Source organism: Bos taurus, chromosome 8 (assembly GCF_002263795.3).
Source record: "Bos taurus isolate L1 Dominette 01449 registration number 42190680 breed Hereford chromosome 8, ARS-UCD2.0, whole genome shotgun sequence".
NCBI classification, from domain to species: Eukaryota; Metazoa; Chordata; class Mammalia; order Artiodactyla; family Bovidae; genus Bos; species Bos taurus.
Window position 1 is genome coordinate 39,379,324 of NC_037335.1, and position 21,251 is coordinate 39,400,574.

The 21,251-nt window shown below is 34.5% G+C and overlaps 1 protein-coding gene across 7 annotated transcripts in view; it reads right to left on the minus strand.

Moving 5' to 3' along the window:
• Window positions 1-1,218: 1,218 nt before the first annotated feature.
• JAK2 (Janus kinase 2) overlaps window positions 1,219-21,251 on the minus strand; it is a 118,314-nt gene continuing 98,281 nt past the window's right edge. For 6 of the 7 annotated variants that reach the window (XM_024996127.2, XM_005209981.5, XM_003586385.6 and 3 more), the window contains 9 exons: window positions 19,765-19,916; window positions 19,461-19,611; window positions 18,627-18,763; window positions 14,688-14,877; window positions 13,957-14,081; window positions 13,377-13,549; window positions 3,952-4,069; window positions 2,311-2,424; window positions 1,219-2,061 (listed from right to left, as the gene is read on the minus strand). In XM_024996127.2, coding sequence (XP_024851895.1) covers window positions 1,954-2,061; window positions 2,311-2,424; window positions 3,952-4,069; window positions 13,377-13,549; window positions 13,957-14,081; window positions 14,688-14,877; window positions 18,627-18,763; window positions 19,461-19,611; window positions 19,765-19,916 — 1,268 coding nt within the window. In that variant the 3' untranslated portion in view covers window positions 1,219-1,953. The other variant, XM_059889553.1, reaches the window with a different exon arrangement.

Consider the following 21,251-nt stretch of genomic DNA (forward strand, 5'->3'; position numbering starts at 1 on the left):
AGTCAACTTTCATCAAAATATTTACTAGAAATCTTTTAAAATCCAATACATTATCATTTTAGAAGATTTGTGTGTTTGGTAACTACATTTGGTAAAATGTTTTAAAGTAAGTGAAGGTCACTCAGTCGTGTCTGACTCTTTGCAACCCCATGGACTATACAGTCCATGGCATTCTCCAGGCCAGAATACTGAAGTGGGTAGCCTTTCCCTTCTCCAGGGGATCTTCCCAACCCAGGGATCGAACTGGTGTCTCCTGCATTGCAGGCAGATTCTTTACCAGCTTAGCCACAAGGAAAGCCCCAAAATACTGGAGTGGGTAGCCTATCCCTTCTTCAGGGGATCTTCCCAACCCAGGAATCGAACCAGGGTCTCCTGCATTGCAGGCAGATTCTTTACCAACTGAGCTATGAAAGAAGCCCAAATACTTTAAAGATAACATAAAAAGCATTTCTTCCCTTTCCTTCCAACAAAAAAACTCAAACTTTATGTGTGAGGCATTTTTTTTTCTTATATAATAAGCATTTAAAAAACCAGCTCTGAAAGTTAGAAAGATAATCTAAAGTCTTTAAGTAAAAAAAAAATATATATATATATATAGAAGCATATAGCACTGAAAATGAACTATTTTCTTTCTAACCAAAATTCCAAGTATTTTAAACTTTGTATAAATAACACACATACACACACAAACCCACCATATTTTAGGTATGATGTCTAAAATGGAGTAGCACTAAAATGACAACAATAATAAACAACCCTTTATACTTAATTGAAAACACTCATTTTTTTTCAAGATATACATTAAGAATTTTCTACTGGCATTTTTGAATAAAATTAATAATCATTTTAAAAAATCAATTTAATTTCTCCCTTGTATATAAGAATCTAACAACAACAAAAAAGATCTCTTTTATGATTGCAATAGATTTCTGAAATCCCTAAAATATACATTCTTTAGAAAAAAATTCCTAAACCACTGTGCATCTTAGTAGGCTTATATATATGAAAAAAAAAAATCTCTATTATAGCTTACACTTAAATTTAATGCATGACCATAGGTCCCAGGGATTGAAGAATCTTATTGGTAACCAACAGCTCAAGGGATGACAATATTCCTGGCATTTGTAATCTCAAAATTTTAAAAGAAAACTGTTCACGGTGGTCTTAGAAAAAATCTGGAGATAGTTATATTTAAAAAACATACGTGCCACAAACAGATACAAGGGAGACAAATAAGAAAATATATTGTGTTAATCTTTGTAAACTTGTTCCATTTCAAAATGTATTCTAGAGGGTCAGGAAAATTCCCTATACAAATAAAACTAAACATTTGTTCCCTTTGCTTTGAAAAATATTTACAGTACACAGAACAACAAGCTAAAGTATACACCTGCTTATATTGCTGGCCAGTGACATAAATGCGCGAGGACAAAAAGGTGCATATTCAATTATCTGAGCATCTTAATTTGTCTATAGAGTGAAGTTATCATAGAACTATGGAAAAATTATAAAACATTATTTATGAACGCCAGCCCCTGTGTAAAACATCACACAAGATGCCAAGGTGTCACACATTCACTATGGTAAAAACTGTACATACGTATTCTGTATATATTTAAAACTTACAATTTTTTAATCGCTTATAATTCTTAGTTGAAAAATGTCTAATTTTCTTTTTTTGCCAAAGAAAAGTGATGTTAACTGACTGATCAGGTTCCCCAAGTAGTTTACAAAACTCTTTGCTAAGGACTTTTCATCAATGTCTTTGGCTGGTATCCTCATGAAGAAAAACTCACTAAACTTCGAAAGTTTTAAGCAGGTATTTCCACACTTTTGCTGGCAAATATTGTGATATACATAATAATGATATACGTAACAAAAGTCCACAGCAATGTGAAATACAAAACTTTGTTCTGTAAGTCTATCCTGGTCTCAGAGTGAAGTTCATTTCTTTCATCCAGTCATGTTGTCCCTTATTTGATCAACTCGAACTGCTAGGTCTCTGAAAGAGGGGCGCTGGTTTACATTATTGTTCCAGCATTCTGTCATAATCACATATATCTGTAAAAGGGAAAATAAACCAAAATTACAATGAACACAAAGCGCCATTTTTTAATTGGTGAAGACATGAATTCGGAACTCCTACTTAATTTTTTCATAGAGGCGTATGTCATGGCTATACCTACATCCACAGTCATGTTTATGCTACTTATCTAAAAGTCCAGTGAACTGCATAAACTGACCTGAAATCCTTGGGTAAAAAGAGAAAGAAAATGCATGATTACTGTGGATAAAAAAAATTTTTGTTACCTCATCTGGGCATCCATCTGGTCTTGGTAATCTTCCATTATTCTTCAGGAGTTCTATCAAATGGAACACAATCATCTGTCCTTGTTTGTCATTGCCAATCATACGCATAAATTCCTGAAACACAAACCTACTTTTTAATCACATATTTTTGGTACATTTAATTTGAAGCAGAATTCTCAATTTCTTCCAGTAAATGGGAAAAATCCCATGTATGTATGTTTCCTTACCTTGAAACTTTTAAAAACTTTTAAAGACTATTTTAACTTCAAAAACTTCCTTTTCAGTCATACTTCATAAAAGATTGTTAAATGTGGAACCTCTACAATGCCATTTCTGTAACTATAACACCCTCAACACAAATCCCCTGAGAAGAATTCAAAACCAGTGAACTAAAAACACACTTTGTTTTAACACATCATATCACATTTCAGTTGAAATAAAAAGCTGAATGTAGAAGAGGACATAAAAAAATGCAGAATGAATATTAAAGCATAAATGGAATGGAGAGATGTTCATATGTTTAAATTTCATAAGATTAAAGTCTGAACCATAAGGTAGAGGAATATTTACAATGAACACATTTATTTAAATACAGAAGACTCTTGTATATTGGCAAGAAAAGTTACCAATATAAAAATGGGCAAAGTACATGAGGATACAATGCACACATGCACTTACCCCAAATGCCCAATAAATATGTACTCAAGCACACTAAAGGCAGAAATGCAAATTAAAATCAAATCGCTACAACTTCTCTCCCATCAATTTGGCAAAGCTGCGTGGAAATGTAACAGTCGACACGGACAAATGATAAAATACATACCCCTATGCACAGCTACTGAGAGTCTAATTGAGATACAGATTTCCTGGAGAGCATTTTGAAATCATCAAAATCTATTATATGTAAGAGCTCATAATATTTCACATATAATTACATTTTCACTCTAAGATGACAACCAGAGATAAACATAAATATTTATATATAAGGATAGCCACTATGTTCAATGAGTGTTACTTAAAAGGCTGAAAAACAGAAAATGATTGTCCAGAAACTATATCTTTATGTTGAAACATCACCAAGAAATTAGAAGTCATATTTGTAGTAAGTATTTATTAACATAGGAAAATGTCCATGTTATAATCTAATGAAAAAGCAGGAAAGCTAACTGTACAGTATGACTCATTTTATAAATAAAACTTTTTAATAAAATTTAATTTTTACATATAAAATTAAAAGAATCCTGAAAGAAAACATACTACAGTATTAAAGTGGTTACCTCTGAGTAGCTGAATTAGAGATTACTTTCATTTTCTTTTCTATACTGTCCTATATTAAAATTATACAATGAATAGAAAAAATATTATTTTAAAAGGTTTAACATTTGCAATAATTCCTGGGAAGAATGAGTTTATTGGATTTACTAAAAATAATATAAAGAGAATATATTAAACAGTACTATAATCCCCACCTTTCAAAACTTCAAGTTAATTTAATGAGTTAGTTTGGGGGTTATTTTGTTGCTTGTTGTCTTATAAATAACCAATAGGAACTCTAAAATAACCCTAAGTTTACTATTATTCTTTCGAAACGCTTTTCTCATGTTAAAAAAAAAATTGAAAGTAAACAAAAAGCATACTGACCGCTGGTGGGCTTTTACTCTTGTCAATATATGTGAAAAGTTCATACAGAACCACTCCAAAGCTCCAAACATCTGAAGCCACAGAAAACTTGCTCTCTGTCAGTGATTCTGGTGCATACCTGTAATATATTTAAAAGAGTTACTTGATGTGCCAACTCTTGATTTTACCTGCAAATCACTGGATTTAAAAACAAAATAAAAAACAAGGTGTACAGAAAAGGGTTAACACATCAGGCCTGAGTTTGCAATCATCAAAAAGGTCTGTTGGTTGAATGCTGACACTTGACTGGCACCTGGGATGTTATATTCAGGAGGGTTTCCACAATTCCCTAAATGACAGAAGTGGCTTACTGCACCTAAACCATTTCCGTAGACAATATGAGTCTAGAGTTTTGGTATATGCCAGACAGAAAATATCTACATGGATCAGTTCCAATAAAAACTGTGGGCACTGAGTCTCTATTAAGTTTCCTTAGTAGATGACATTTCACACGTGTAGTCAGAATTTATTGCTGGGGGAATTAAGTGTGTCCCATTTGACTTTACTGGGAGAGGACACTTGAAAACATGTGCTTGGTTTCCTCCAGGCATCGCCACAGAGTCTTTTCCTTTTGCTGATTTTTCTTTCTATCCTTTCTCTGTAAGAGTCATAGTCATGTTTATGACTGTATGCTGAGTCCTATGAGTCCTTCCAGTGAATGATCAAACCTGAGGCTGGTCTTGGGAACCACAACACACAAAGATAACTAAAAGCAAAAAAAAAAAAAAAAATTAATTTTGTCTCCTTAACACCAAGGTTAACTGCACAGTACTTTCAAAGAAATGGAAAAAAAAAAAAAAAGCTGATCTTTCCAAGTTAAGCTTAAAATGAATCCAGATAAGTATTCTAGGGGGGCTTCCCTGGTGGCTCAGATGGTAAAGGATCTGCCTGCAATGCAGGAGACAAGGGTCTGATCCCTGAGTTGGGAAGATCCCCTGGAGGAGGACATGGCAATCCACTCCAGTATTTTCGCTCGGAGAATCCATGGACAGAGGAGCCTGGCAAGCTGCAGTCCATAAGGTCAAACAGAGTCAGACACAACTGAAGTGACTTGGCATGCATGCAAGTATCCTAAAGAAAAAAGTGCCTTTTAAGCTGGAGAAGACTTGAAGCTATTAACATATAAAACAAATAACTGTTAATCTGAAAGGGGGTGATTAAAAGAGGGAACATAGAAAATAGAAAGTCACAGGGGAAAATGGTGTCATCCTTTCCCTCAAGTATTAACACTACCCAAGGGAGAATTTTGGCCAATGGATTATGCATATCATGGTCCACAATGTTTATATTCTGTTTATATTCATTAAAGAGAATAATGAAAGATCTGTTTTAAACTTAGATTTAAAATATGAATTATATGAACTGAATCTCTCCTTCAAAATCTCCTTCTCTCCTTCAGCCTATGGTTCCTCACTTCTAGAAATCCTTCTCTAACTACTTAAGGTCTTATGACCTCATGCTATTGAATTTCTATTGTACTTTCAGTCTATACTACACAATTTACCATTATTTTAATATTTATTTTAAAAATTTACATATTTAGTTATGTTAATCCCACAAATGGAATATAACCTCCTTGAAGAGGAGTACTACTTCCTCAACCTTTGCAAAATATTCTCTTACTTTGCTTTCATGAAAGCACTCTGTAATTTCTCCCTTCATTTTCACATTATATATGTAAGGATAAATACAAAGGAAAAAAGAAGCCCATGTAGAAAAGGAGAGAAAGGACTCTCTTCTCATTTACTTTAGAAAATGTAGAATTGTGAATTCTCTATTTGAAATGTATGTAAAAATCTTTTTAAAAGCTTTTGTTTAAAAGCCTCTTGCCAGGTTTACATATAGCAATGTCTTTCTCAAGAACCTGGAAACCACCTCTTCAGAATGCAGTTATCAAGGAAGATCATGCCCCTACATCCCAGTTTAAGTGGGAGGGCAGGAGCCTAACTTGGGCTGGTGCCTCCTGCAAGTTGCAAAACTATCTCCTATCATAAAAATATGAGAAGTTTATTTTTCCTTTGGATAAAGCCAATTAGCTAACACAAATGGGCACTCCTATTACTAAGTGAATTTAGGATGAACTTATGTGTGACAGATGATGCTGTCGAGTCCTCTTACTTGAGGACTAGTTACTGTTTATCCTGAGAACATATATGGAACGAGTTGAACTGTCTTGGCCATATCCAAGAGTGAGATTTCTTTCTGTTTTTTGGCAACCTCTTAGCAGACTGCTTATGGTGCATATTACTTTCTGGATTAATGTTTATTCAGTAACCAAAGTGTTTTCTTTCTGTTCTGTTTTGGGGGAGAGGCTTTCTGGGTTGCGAGGAGATTCGTTTTTAATGGCATTTCCCCAGCACGTTCCCTCCTTTTCTCAATTCTCTAAAGTTGGGTTTCCCCCAGGTTCCATAATCAGAGCTTTTCCTCTCGTTCAAAAAAATTCCCTTAGATAGTATCATCCACTTACACACTAAGGTCTCCCAAATTTACAGCCACTTTATCTTTGACATTTCTTTTATGTTTCAGACTTACTTAAAATTTACACATTAAAGTTCCATAGGCAAAAAGAAATCCAGCCCACCTGTACAAGATTATTTTGCTTTCTCTGTGCAATCAATGAATGACATCAAATCTAACTCCCTAAACTCAAAATCTTAAGAATTATATTTGACTCATCTCTCACTCCAAAGTCTACTGAGTCACTAAGTTTCTTTAGTATGTCTTAGTTATGTCTCCAATCAGCCTCCCAATCCAATACTGCCATTACAGTCTTCGTTAGATCTTTATCTCATGACTAGTACAGAGATCTTCAAACCAGGTGAGGAGTAAGCAGAAAAATATACAAATATTTCCAAGGGGCTCTATAGCAAGAGCAGTATAAGGATTTGTCATTAATTCAAAACCCTGCTTTAATAATTAAAAAAAAAAATCTAAGCAGAAGCCTTTTCCCTTAGTTCTTCTTAATACAAACCTACAGGGCAAGCTGTAAGCTAAACAACACTTGTGAACAATAAAAGCAATATAGATGACAATGATTCTTTTAAATGAAATTACATATTTTAAAAAATATGGTGGCTAAATCTGATGGATAAAAATTATTATTTCTTTCAAACTTTAGTGTTTACTTTTCAATAAGTTAGTTAAAATATATTCTGTCAACTCCTTCTGAAATATGTAAAAATTAGTTGACCTCATTTACTTACATAAAACACTTAATATTTTTACTTGCTACTATGAAAATAAAACAATATACTAACTATCTGATTAGTTTCTAGCAGTATATAGCTTTCTTTTTCATTAAACACATAAAATCTTGATCATGATCAATGATAAGGTTTCTGATTTTTATACAAGCTTCTTATTAGTGAGTCCCCAAAGTCAAACATCAGGCTTCCCAGGTGGCAATCCTGGTAAAGAATCCACCTATCAATGCAGGAGATGCAAGAGACATGGGCTGGATCACTGGGTGGGGAAGATATGCTGGAGAAGGAAATGGAAACTCATTCCAGTATTCTTGCCTGGAAAATCCCTGGTGAATTACAGTCTACAGGTTGCAAAGAGTTGACGTGACTGAGCAGCACAAAGTCAAACATCAGAGTTCAATTTCCCTAAAACATTTATTTACTGAAGGAGTAATAGGCCTTTTACCATATGCCTTACTTCATAAAACGTAATCTTAACAATATTTTATTCTGTATTATGTATTAGGAAATTAAGTAATGAGAAGCAATTTATCTTAATTGTTTAATAAGGAAATTAATTATACTAAATATATATCATTTTAAGCTTATCCTGCCCTGGAGGAGGGCACGGCAATCCACTCCACTATCCTCACCTGGAGAATCCCACAGACAGAGGAGCCTGCAGTCCTCCTCTGGACAGGAAGGCTACAGTCCATGAGGTCGCAAAGAGTCAGACACAACTGAAGCGACTTAGCATGCATGAATGCACATAAGCTTATCCTGATTTCCTTTGTGATTAATCTTTCCAGATATTCAGGAAGAAATACAGGGCCCAAAGCTTTAGGGGCCTTCTTTATGATAAGAATATAAAGTTAGGTATAAAAGTGAATATTTAAAATTAGAAAAGAAAGAATCTCAAAAAGAAGGAACTCTGACAGATATGCCTTGTTAGCTTCATTGTAAACTTGTCTCTCTGCATATGTGTTCTATAGTTTATAATGATTTTTTTAAAAACAGTATTTCATAACATTAACTACTTGAACTGAAAAATGAACTAAAGTTTTTTCTGTCGGAAAATAAGTGTATTTGTTTATGAGGCCTGGTATTGCTAAGCAGATTGAATGAAGGACATTCCTCATTAAGTGACTCAATCTTTGAGATAGAGCAAGGGATTGCCATATTTAAATTATGTATTTAAAAATTATAAAACATTATTTAAAATACTGTATCAAAATTAATATTCTGTTTCTTAACTTTTTATAAATGTATAAACAAGATGCCTCTACATGAGAGTAATACCATGATTTGAATTAATTTGAAAAAAAAATTTTGGCATACTTCCTGGAAACTGAGAAAATGAAAGACCCTAATGATTGGGTAGTAAATCCACTTTTGAAAATCAAGTGGGTTTAATTCTTTGTTTTCTATGAAATTGAAAACAGAATGGATCTAATGAAATTGCCAGCTAACAAATTCTATCAGTAGATCACTGCATATTGTTTTGCTTATCACAAGTCATAAACGTGAATGACATAACAAAACTCCTTCCATTTCCATCTCATTTATACAAAAAAGTTTTCTCTGTGCTTACAAAAACAAAAATAGACTTGGAATTTATGTTGAATCTGGTCCCCTTATAACAGTAAATAATATTTATCTAAGGCTATATGGACTAGTTGGAGGGGGAAAAAAAAAACTCCATATCTCATTAAGAAATGATTGCAATAAACATTTTTAAAGAACTAGTCAAATAACTAATCCAAATTAATAATTCATTTATATTGCATTGGAAATTGCACCCTGACAGTAACTTCAGTGATAGTTCAATCCAGAAGGAAAAAAATGAATAGTTTTGTGGTCACAGGAAATTTTAAAATTAATTCAATTTATATATGTATTTTGGTTACAGAGGAGATTATCAAGATATATTCCAAGTGCAAAATAAAATACATTATGCAGAATTCTGAGAAGGGAGGTGTAAACATAATTTTAAAGAGAAAAAGGAATAACATAAAGTTTCTATCAAAAAGACAGTCTCTTTCTATACCTTTTTAAGTGGGTGACAATCTTTATCAAGTTGCTGTGGCATTTGGATTTCACTGTATATCTCTAAAGGATTGATACACCTGGTATTAATGTCATTATTTATAATACTTTACAAAATATTTACAACCATATAAAATTTTAAAATGTTTCATAAAGAATACAGCTTTTGATAATTCTTTCAATGGGTATACATGCACAAAGGGTTTCAAAATCAATGACCTAGATACCTGAAAAAGTTGTCTAAGTAGTCCTCTCTGCTGTTAGCCTCTCCTTAACACAATGCACTCTCTATACCTCCAGTTCTGGTATGAAGTCCCCTATACACTAAAAATTTACTGACGTGCCCCCAAAGCTTTTGTTTATGTGGGTTGAATCTACTAATATTTACCATATTAGATTTCAAAACCAAGGAGACATAAAAGTATCATTAAAAATAACAATAAACCCAGTAATACTAGCATAAATAATATTTTTATAAAAAATAACTGTTTTCCAAAACAACAAATTTTGTATTTAGAGTTGTATGTTTTACATTTTTGCAAGTTTCTTTAATGTTGGTTTAATACACCTTTTTTGCACCTGATTTTTAAAAAAATTTTTATATGATTTTTAAAGGTTATACACCATTTACAGTTAGTACAAAATATTAGCTATATTCCCCATGTTGAACAAATATATCCCTGTAGCCTATCTCACGTCCAGTAGTTTGTACCTCCCATTTGGCCACCCCCATAATGCCCCTCCCTACTTGTAACCACTAGTTTACTCTCTGTATCTGTGAGTCTGCTTTTTTGTTATATTCACTAGTTTGTTGTATTTTTGATCCCAAATATAAGTGATATCATACAGTATTTATCTTTCTCTGTCTGACCCTCTAAATTCATCCATGTTGTTGCAAATGACAAAATTTCATTATTTTTTAAGGCTAAGTAGTATGCCCTTGTATGTGTATGTACATACAATTGCATCATGTGTGTATGTATCTATGTATACATAAAAGAGATTCATTTCAGAAGTAAAGACACACACAGACTAGATGGAAGGGAAAATATATTTCTAAATACACATTTATATATATATAGGAGCACCAAAATATATAAAGCAAATATTATCAGACCTAAAGGGAGAAATTAAAAACAATACAATAACAACAGTAGGGGACTTTAACACCCCACTTACAGCAGTGGATAGATCATTTACAGAAAAATCAATAAGGAAACAGCTGGCCTTAAATGACATACTAGGTGAGATGGAGTTCAAAGCTATGTACAGAATACTCATTCTTCTAAGGTGCACATGGAATATTCCAAGACAGATCACATATTAAGCCACGAGTTGTCTCAATAATTCAAGAAGACTGAAATCATATCAACCATCTTTTCCAAGTATAATGGTATGAAATCAGAGATCACGATAAGAAAATTGGAAAACCACAAAAATATGAAGATTAAACAACATGCTGGGGCTTCCCTGGTGGTCCAGTGGTTAAGAATCCACCTTGCTTACTGGTTCAATTCCTCATCTGGGAAGATTGCACATGCCACGAGACAACTAAGCCCATGTGCCACAACTACTGAGTCCATGCTCTACAGCCTACAAGCTGCAGCCACTGAGCCCCTGTACAACTACTGAAGCCTGCACACCCTAGAGCCCATGCTATCCAACAAGAGAAGCCACTGCAACAGAAGCCAGGGCACTGCAATTAGAAAACAGGCCCTGCTAGCCACAACTAGAGAAAGCTGGAGCACAGCAACAAAGATCCAGTGCAGCCAAAAGTAATAAACATAAACTTTTAAAAATAAACATGCTACTAAACAACTAGTAGGTCAATGGAGAAATCAAAAGAGAAAAATAACATCCAAAGACAAATGAAAACAGAAATAAAGCACACCAAAATCTACTGAATGCACCAAAAGTAGTTCTAGGAAGGAAGCTCATAACAATACAAACCTACCTCAAGAAACAAGAAAAATCTAACAATCTGAATTTACACCTAAAGTAACCAGAAAAAGAAGATCAAAGTCCAAAGTTATTAGAAGGAGGGAAAGAACAAAGACCAGGGCAGAAATAAAGACTGAAAATGGCAGAAAGTGAAGAGGAACTGAAGAGCCTCTTGATGAAGGTGAAAGAGGAGAGTAAAAAGCTGGCTTAAAACTCAACATTCAGAAAACTAAGATCATGGCATCTGGTCCCATCACTTCATGGCAAATAGATAGTGGAACAATGGAAACAGTGACAGATTTTATTTTCTTAGGCTCCAAAATCACTGGATGGTGACTGCAGCCATGGTATTAAAAGATGCTTGCTCTTTGGAAGAAAAGCTATGACCAACCTAGATAACTATTAAAGTGCTGCACTCAATATGTCAGCAACTTTGAAAAACTCAGCAGTGGCCACGGGACAGGAAAAAGTTGATCTTCATCCCAATTTCCAAGAAGCAGAGTACTAAAGAATGCTAAAACTACCAGACAATTGAACTCATTTCCCATGCTAGTAAGGTTATGCTCAAAATCCCCTAACCTAGGCTTCAGCACTACATGAACCGAGAACTTCCAGATGTTCAAGCAAGAACAACTTGGAGATCAAGTTGCCAACATTCAATGGATCAAGGCAATTCCAGAAAAATATCTACCTGTTTCACTGACTACGCTAAAGTCTGTGACAGTGTGGATCACAAAAATCTGGAAAATTCTTAAAGAGATGGTAATACCAGACCATCTTACCATCCTGAGAAACATGTATGCTGGCCAACAAGCAACAGCTAGAACCTTATATGGAATAACTGACTGGTTCAAAATTGAGAGAGGAGTATGAAAAGGCTGTTTATTGTCACCCTGTTTATTTAACTTATACACAGAGCACATTATGCGAAATGCTGGGCTGGATGAGTTACAAGCTGTAATCAAGACTGCCGGGAGAAATATCAACAAATTCAGATATGCAGATGATACCACTTTAGTGGCAGAAAGCAAAGAGGAACTAAAGAACCTCTAAAGAGGAGAATGAAGAAGCTGGCTTAAAACTCAGTATTATAAAACCAAGATCACAGCATCTGATCCCATCACTTCATGGCAAATAGAGCAGGGGAAAAGGTGGAAGCAGTGACAGATTTCCTCTTCTTGGGCTCTAAAATCACTGCAGATGGTGACTGCAGCCATGAAATTAGAAGATGCTTGCTTCTTCGAAGAAAGCTATAACAAACCTAGACAGTATATTAAAAAGGAAGGACATCAGTTTGCTGACTAAGGTCCGTATAGTCAAGGCTATGGTCTTTCCAGTAGTCATGTATGGATGTGAGAACTGGACCATAAGGAAGGTAGAGCACCAAAGAATTGATGCTTTCAAACTGTGGTGCTGGAGAAGACTCTTGTGAGTCCCGTGGACAGCAAGGAGAACAAACCAGTCAATCTTAAAGCAAAAATCAATCAACTTTGAATACTCACTGGAAGGACTGAGGCTGAAGCTGAAGCTCTAGTATTTTGGTCACCTGATGCGAACAGCTGACTCATTGGAAAAGTCCCTGAAGCTAGGAAAGATTGAGGGCAGAAGGAGAAGAGGGCATCAGAGGATGAGATAGCTGGATGGCATCACTGATACAATCGACATGAACTTGGGGAAACTCCGGGACAGATGGTGAAGGACAGGGAGGCCTGGTGTGCTACAGTCCACGGGGTCGCAAAGAGTCCGACACAACATGGCTACTGAACAACAACAGCACTCAGAGCAATCTACAGATCTAATGCAATTCTTATCAAAACTCCACAGAACTAGAAAAAATTCTAAAGTTTGTATGAAACTACAAAAGATCCTTTGAGAAAGGGAACAACCTTGATAAAGAAGAACAAAGCTGGAGGTAGCATGGAGAAAGGACAGTTCTTCAATAAATGGTGTTGAGAAAATTGCACAGATACATGCAAAAGAATGAAATTAGACCATTATCTTACACCACATATAAAAATTAACATCGAAACAGATTAAAAACTTGAATGTTTAACCCAAAACCATAAAATTCCCAGTGGAAAACATAGGGAGTGGAAAACATCAATCACCTTCATTGATTATTATTATAAATATATAAATGATAAACTACTAAAAATAAAAATAAAGCTTGAAGTTTGTGCTCTAAAACTTTATTGTATGGTACTAAAACATACTCACCAGAATATGGGACTTTCACCAGGCTCTTTCACTTTGTAGTACTCTTTGTCTTGTGGCAAGACTTTGGTTAATCCAAAATCTCCTATTTTAACTCTGTTTTCATTCTCCACTAATATATTCCTTGTTGCCAGATCCCTGTGGATATATCTTTTTGTACCAAGATATTCCATCCCCTATGGATAAAATAACATTTTTCTTTCAGCCAGCTTAATAAACATAAACAATTTAGTCTTCTGGTTACCTACTCCCTTAATTATCTAAGGAAAATTCTAGAGAAAATAGAAAAAAATATATTATTTCTTAATAATTACTTCAACGTATTCTCTTTATTTGGGCTTCCCTGTGGCTAAGATGGTAAAGAATCCACCTGTGATACAGGAGACCTAGGTACAATCCTTGGTTCAGGAAGATCTCCTGGAGAAGGGAATGGCTACCCACTCCAATAATCTTGCCTAGAGAAACCCATGAACAAAGGAGTCTGGCGGGCTATAGTTCATGGGGTCCCAAAAGAGTCAGACATGACTGAGCAACTAAACACAAACTCTTTTCATTTACAACAAATAGCCATGATATTAGGTACCTTGCATATCTGAGATGTGTATTGCAGAAGTTTTTTATGATCTATCCGTTCTTTATGTTTTTGGAGATAGTCTCGTAAACTTCCATATGGTAAATACTCCATAATTAATCTTAGATTATGCCGGCCTATTAACACACAAATGAGAACATAATGTTTTATTCTGTCATGTTTTATTGATGAACTAATATAACATAACTGTGTATGAATGACCTAAAGAGATATAAAATCTGAGTCTAAGATGACAAAACCTGATTATAAATTAAAGGTCATGTGGTATTTAGGAACACTAACTTTCTGAATCAAAATGGTCTGAACATAAAGTTTTAGAAATACTTATGTTTTAATCTCCTGTAACCATTTATGCAAATCAAAATAAGCTGATGAGAAAACTTACTTTCTCTTCATCTATACTGAATAAAAAGGATCTAATTAAAAAATAATATTTTCATAGAAAATATGAACAATTTCTTTCTTTAGAAATGATATTCCCTTGGTACGCTAAAGCAAAAATGGTAACCACCATCCTCACTGAAAAGAATGATCAGCCAAGTAATCAAGGATTTCTTGTAGTTACAGCCCAACACCAAACACAATCTCCAGTCATACAGAATGTTTCCTTCTCTGGACACTGGAATATTTTAAGTTCAGATCTTGGGACATCACGTGTTTCTATTACCCAGTATGCCAAAGACATATCCTAAGTTCAAAAAAAGTATCAATGGGCAACATACCAGCACTGTAGCAGACTCCTTTGTATTTTACAATGTTGTCATGCTGCAAGGATTTAAGGATTTCAATTTCTCTTTCGAAGTCTCTGAGGTGCTCTTCAGTACTGTGCTGGAGCTTTTTCACAGCCACCACCTCCCCAGTATTGTCTTGTAGAGGGTCATACCGGCACATCTCCACACTCCCAAAATTACCCTTAAACAGCACATATCACATTAAGATACAAATCTCAAGTTTTCTAGAAAATTACTAATTATGATTATACAGTCAATTTCAGCAGCTAGAATTAGAAGATGTATCTCTAAACTCACATTAAACAACTTTCAGAAAAAGGAGATAATATTTTAGTAGGTGGATAGTAAGCCTAAATATTTAATTTCTCCAAAAGGAATTAGAGGCTGAAATATAAATAACTTCAAAAAGGCATTATAACAAAACATAAACATTATTTTTTAAGATAAGCCAAAGGACATGCCAGGGAATTTCTAAATTTCTGTCACTAACTTCCAGGAAGAACTTTTCTTTTTCACAATATAGACATTGATATCACTGTCAGTGAGCTGTATAGAATAAGGGTCTGTTATGGACTGAATGTCCATGTCCCATCCCCTCAAATTTGTATGATAAAGCTCTAACCCCAATGTGGTGGAGACAGGGCCTCTGAAGAGGTCGTAAAGGTTAAATAAGGTCATAAGAGTGAGGCCTTCATCCTGAAGGCTAGTGCCATTACAAGAAGAGGAAGACACACCAGTGCTCTCTGCCGCATGAGGACACAGTGAGAAAGTTGCCATGTGGCAAGCTAAGAAGAGAGCCTTCACCAGAACTTGAACCCTACTGGAACCTTGATCTTAAGACTTATCTCAAGAACTTTGAGAAAAAAAATGTCTGCTGCTTAAGCCAAGGTCATGCTGTGTCATTGGTAGCTTCTGTAATTATCTCCTAATATTCTCTACATTCTGATATTCAAGCTCTTTTAAAATCCCCTTCCTTTGAGTGTAGGCTATAAACTCATTTATACTGAACATTGACTGAAAGTGAAAGAGAGTGAAAGACTGAAGGCAGGAGGAGAAGGGGACGACAGAGGATGAGATGGTTAGACTGACTGATGGACATGATTTTGAGCAAGCTCTGGGAGTTGGTGATGGACAGGGAAGCCTGGCGTGCTGCAGTCCATGGGGTCACGTAGAGTTGGACATGACTGAGCGACTGAACTGAACTGACAGTGAACAGAATATGGCAAGAGTGAGAAGATGCCACACCTGAGATAAGGATATAAAAAGTCTATGGCTTTAATCTTGGGTGTTTGCTCTCAGCAACCATGTTGTGAGGCAGCCTGTGGAGAGGCCCATGTAAGTGAGCTAGGAAGCAGATATTCTGAGGCCTATCAATAGCCATATGACAAGCTTGAAAGTAAGTCTTTCCCTAGTTAAGCTTTCAAATGAAACTGCAAGACCTGGCTGGCACCTTGGCTGCAGTCTTTTGAGAGACCCTGCACTAGAATCATCCAGCTAAGTTGCTCCTATATTCTTGACTCACCTAATGAATGTTTTTTGGTCTTTTTTTCAGCTGTTAAGTTTTAGGGTAATTTGTTGCAGAGCAATAGATGATGAATATACCAAATACCTAGACTTATTTTTGTCATTGCTACACTCTCTGAAACATTCTCAAGAATATTTTACAAAGGATGACATCAAAGTATTAATAAAACTAAGCCAATGTATAATATAGCCCCCAATGTTTAGCTCTGGCAAAACTGGATCAGAACATTTAGTTTAGATTCAATACCTAAGTGAGGCCTTCACATTGTGTCCATGCCAAAAATCCAGTTCATAAGGCCACATGGTACAGAACCCTATACTACCAAGCTTAGAGGAAGAATGAGGGCTTACCACTATGATTGGACCTACTAAGAAGTAAGCCTTTTCTATCTTACTTAAAATATATGTTGGTGCAAAAGTATTTGTGGGTTTTGCACTGAACTCTGCTTTTTGATATTGGAATACATTCTTAAACAAATATGATTATACTATATATTATTTTAATGCACATTTCTCGCTTTATGGAATTTTGCTAATGACTTATTACTTGTTGTTTAATTTATATTTATTTTAGACTAGGGAAATGATGTTAGACAAAAAACAAATTTGAGCAATTCAAAATAGGTCATAAAGCAGAGGAGACAATTTGCAACATCAACAATGCATTTGGCCCAGGAACTGCTAACAAATGTATAGTGCAGTGGTGGTTCAAGAAGTTTTGCAAAGGAGTTGAAAGTGTTGAAGATGAGGAGCACAGTGGCTGGCCATTGGAAGTTGACAACGACCAATTCAGAGGATGATCAAAGCTGATCCTCTTACAACTACACAAAAAGTTGCCAAACCTGTGGCAGATTCATTTCGATATTTGGCAAAACTAATACAATATTGTAAAGTTAAAAAAAAAAATTAAATTAAATTAAAAAAAAAAAAAAGAACATTCTATGGTCATTCAACATTTGAAGCAAACTGGAAAGGTGAAAAAGCTGGGTGCCTCATGAGCTAACCACAAATCAAAAAAATCATCATTTCAAAGTGTTGTCTTCTTTTATTCTATGCAACAATGAACCATTTCTCGATCTGATTGTGACATGCAATGAAAAGTGTATTCTCTACAACCAGCTCAGTGGCTGCACTGAGAAGAAGCTCCAAAGCACTTCCCAAAGCTGAACTTTGGGAGGTTTGGTAAAAGGTTTTGACAAAAAAGGTCATGATCACTGTTTGGTGATCTGCTGCCTGTCTGATCCACTATAGTTTTCTGAACCCTGGCGAAACCATTCCATCTGAGAAGTATGCCCAGCAAATCGATGAGATACACCTAAAACTGCAATGCTTGAAGCCAGCACTAGTCAACAGAAAGAACCCCAATTCTTCTCCATGACAACACTCAACCACACAGGACACAACAAATGCTTCAAAAGTTGAATGAACCGCTCTACGAAGTTCGGCCTCATTCTCCATATTCAGCTGACATCTCGCCAACTGACTACCACTTCTTCAAGCATCTCAACGATTTTTTGCAGGGAAAATGCATTCCAAAAGTCAGTCAAATCCTGAAGCACAGATTTTTATGCTACAGGAATAAACAAACTTATTTCTCATTGGCAAAAATGTGCTGATTGTAATGGTTCCTATTTTGATTAATAAAGATGTGTTTGAGCCTAGTTCTAATGGCTTAAAATTCACGGTCTGAAACTACAATAACTTTTTTACCAGCCTAAAATGTAGGCTATGCCTGACTGTGTTACCTTTCAGAAGAGAGAAACTGTCTGCTAGTAAACATGCCTTCTCCAGTCAACATCTGGACTCTGAATGAGCAAGCAGATTAATTATTTCTCCCTTAGGTGACTAAAAAAGGAGGCAGGTGGAAAGGCTTATTAATTGTTCTTTTCTCTATCTCATAACTAAAGTGCCCTCTACCAAGAAAGAATCTCATGGTCAAATTAATTGGGAAAAATATAGCTTAATTTATCCTCCTTTTGAAAATGTTCAATGCACAGTACATGTTAAAGGTTCCAACAAGTTTTTCAGTAAAGACAGCTATTCAACAAAGCATTTCCCCAAAACCTGAAAACTAAGCCTTTTTTCTATAGACACCTTTTAAAACCTTTTTATCTTATATTGAAGTATAGTTGATTAATAATGCTGTGCTAGTTTTAGGTGTAGAGCAAAGTGATTCAGTTATACATATACACGTATCTGTTCTTTTTTCAAATTCTTTTCTCATTTAGGTTGTTATAAAATATTGAGCAGAGTTTCTTGTGTTATGTAGTAGGTACTTGCTGGTTATACAAACACTCTAAAACTCTGTGGAAAGTGAACTTTAGAGAGTCTCTTAAGTCTTTTCTCCCCTAAATAAAATGTTTTATGATTACACTTCAATTATTTAAAAATCTTCTGACACTTTACCTTGCCAAGTTGCTGTAGAAATTTCAAGTGTCTTTCTTCAAATTGTGTAGGGTCTCGGTCTTCAAAAGCACCAGAAAATCCTAGGGCACCTATTCTCATATTTGGTAACATGTCATTTTCTGTTAATAGTTCATAATCTGGAGAAATAAATAACATTTCTAACATAATCTGGCAAATCCATTCTCTGGGTTAAAATTATTCTTATTCAGGCTGACCAAAATAATCATAATGAGTTAGAAACACTAAATACAAATTGATACAAGGCAACTCTGAACGTTTAGACTGTTAATGGAAGCCTTGAATTATAACTCATAATTGGACAGGTTTTTGGTAAAGATTTTTGCAAAGGATAAATGAATACTTTCCAAAATAGGCAATTTTAATATTTATAAAGTAAGTTAGTATGCCGATTTTTGTGGCAAGAAGAACAAGCAGTATTGGAACAGAAAATATTTATGGGTCAGACACAGGTATATTTAGCTAAGTTTTTTAAGGAGGAGAGGACAAACAAAAATCTACTTCATATTTAGAAAATTAATCAGCTATATGTGAGAGCTAGTTTAAAAAACAAAGAATTGTTTATAAAAAAATCAAATAAGCTTCTCAGTGTACTAATTAAATAGCAAACTAAATTGAGATTATTAAAAGGGTAAAAGCATTTTATGAAAATACTTCACAATCAATGAGACTAGAATATGTATAAGGTAGAAAAAGTCATATGAATGTAAGAAATTAAGAGGGTCTAAAAGACATCAGGGAACTTCCCAGAGGGGGATTACAAAATTAGTAAGGATTTATTAAATACATCATTAAGATTGTTCCAACAGTACATACCTGGAGTAAACAAACTATTAAGATCTCTTATAATGGCTCTGAAAGAAGGCCTAAAATCTGGTTCATAATCCATGCAATTATTAATAAGATTTGCTAATTCTGTCCACTTTGGCGCAGGAAGCTGGTGCCTATCTTCATAAAACTGTAGTTTCTATAATTAAAGAACCACATGTTGAGAATAAATTATAAATGCCATGTAAACCTTTTTTTTTTAACATAAAATTGGCCAAAGAATATCAAATAATGTGAAAGAAATATTAGGAATCACAAAATAATTACAACTTCACTGTTTATATAAACTTACTCTTTGAGAATCCAAAGCACTCAGAGGCTTATCTCCTCCACTGCAGATTTCCCACAATGTGGTACCAAAACTCCATTTGTCTGTTGCCAGGTTTAGATTTTTAGGATTTTCAATGCATTCAGGTGGTACCCATGGTATTCTCTCCTGCAGGACTTTTAAATGATAGTTAAAAAAAAAAAATGCTTAAATAACTCCCTTAATAAAACAATTCTTATATATGTTAATAATTTCACACAAATTGGAATAATCAAATCATTTTAATTTGCTTGGGGGCGGGGGTATGTTCATGCATATACACATGCTTAAGGGCCAGAAGGGACCTCTGAGATCACCTAATTCAATATCTCAGCTTTAACAATGTCAACGTTAAGACCCATAATGATTGAATAATTTGCCCAAAGTTATACAATTTGTTAATAGCACAGAATTAGTTACTGTACAATGAATCCTGGATCGACTAAATTTTACATTAAACCGTAGTGTTTCAACTATTGCCCCGTTCTCTCTAACCTTTCCTAATAGCTATGCATTCACAATATTTTTTTCCCCCGTACATTTTTTCCCAAATTGCTTCTTGACATATTTTTTACTTCTTAACAATGTATAAACAATAAAGGTAATGTTAACATCATTTCAATCTGTACTAATGACTCAATAGTAGTCACTATTCTAACCTGCAAATGAAAAACAAGGGCCAATAGGCAAATGAATGATTAAATTATACCAAGATATTCTTGGCACAATATTGATATACATAGGTTCTGCCCAGACCATGAAATCTTCCAAGTTAATTTTTTGATGTCTTTGATCCCATCAGAAAAATGATATTCACAAAAGGAGGGAACACTTTAACTTTACCCTCTGGTATTCTGGCATAGACAGAATGATAGAAGATAGATATATATAAGTAAATAGGTATGTAAATAAGTAAATAAATAAATAAGAACGATAAACTGTTGCATCTTTTGCTATATTTTGGTAAAGCAATGTGAATATTTCTGATGTATAATTAAGAGATTTTAAGAGTACAGAGTCCTTTTCTCCTTCATACAAATATATATTCTCTTTCTTCACATTCCACTCCAAAGGGTAAAATCCCCAAGTATCAGATCTAAATTCCTATAACATTTTCTGCCCTATAGTCCCTGTCCTCACTGTCATATAAGGGTACAGAGTTCAACTACTATTAGCTCCAAAAAGAAACCACGCATCAATGTACAAAAGTTGATAAATCTGGATTCTAAATGTAGAGCATTCAATTAGAGAAATTAGCTAGTTCAATGAAACACAATTACAACACTATTTGGACCAAAAAAACACTCCTCTTTGACTGAAATTTTTAATTTTGTTAAGGATGTTACCGACACAAAAGAAAAGTAAAAGAAGTCATAATTAGCTGAATAATTAAACAAAATAAAAATTTCAAACTAGAAATACTTCTTCTCAAATTTTTATTTAATGATTAAAGAGAATAAAAATTTAGAAAA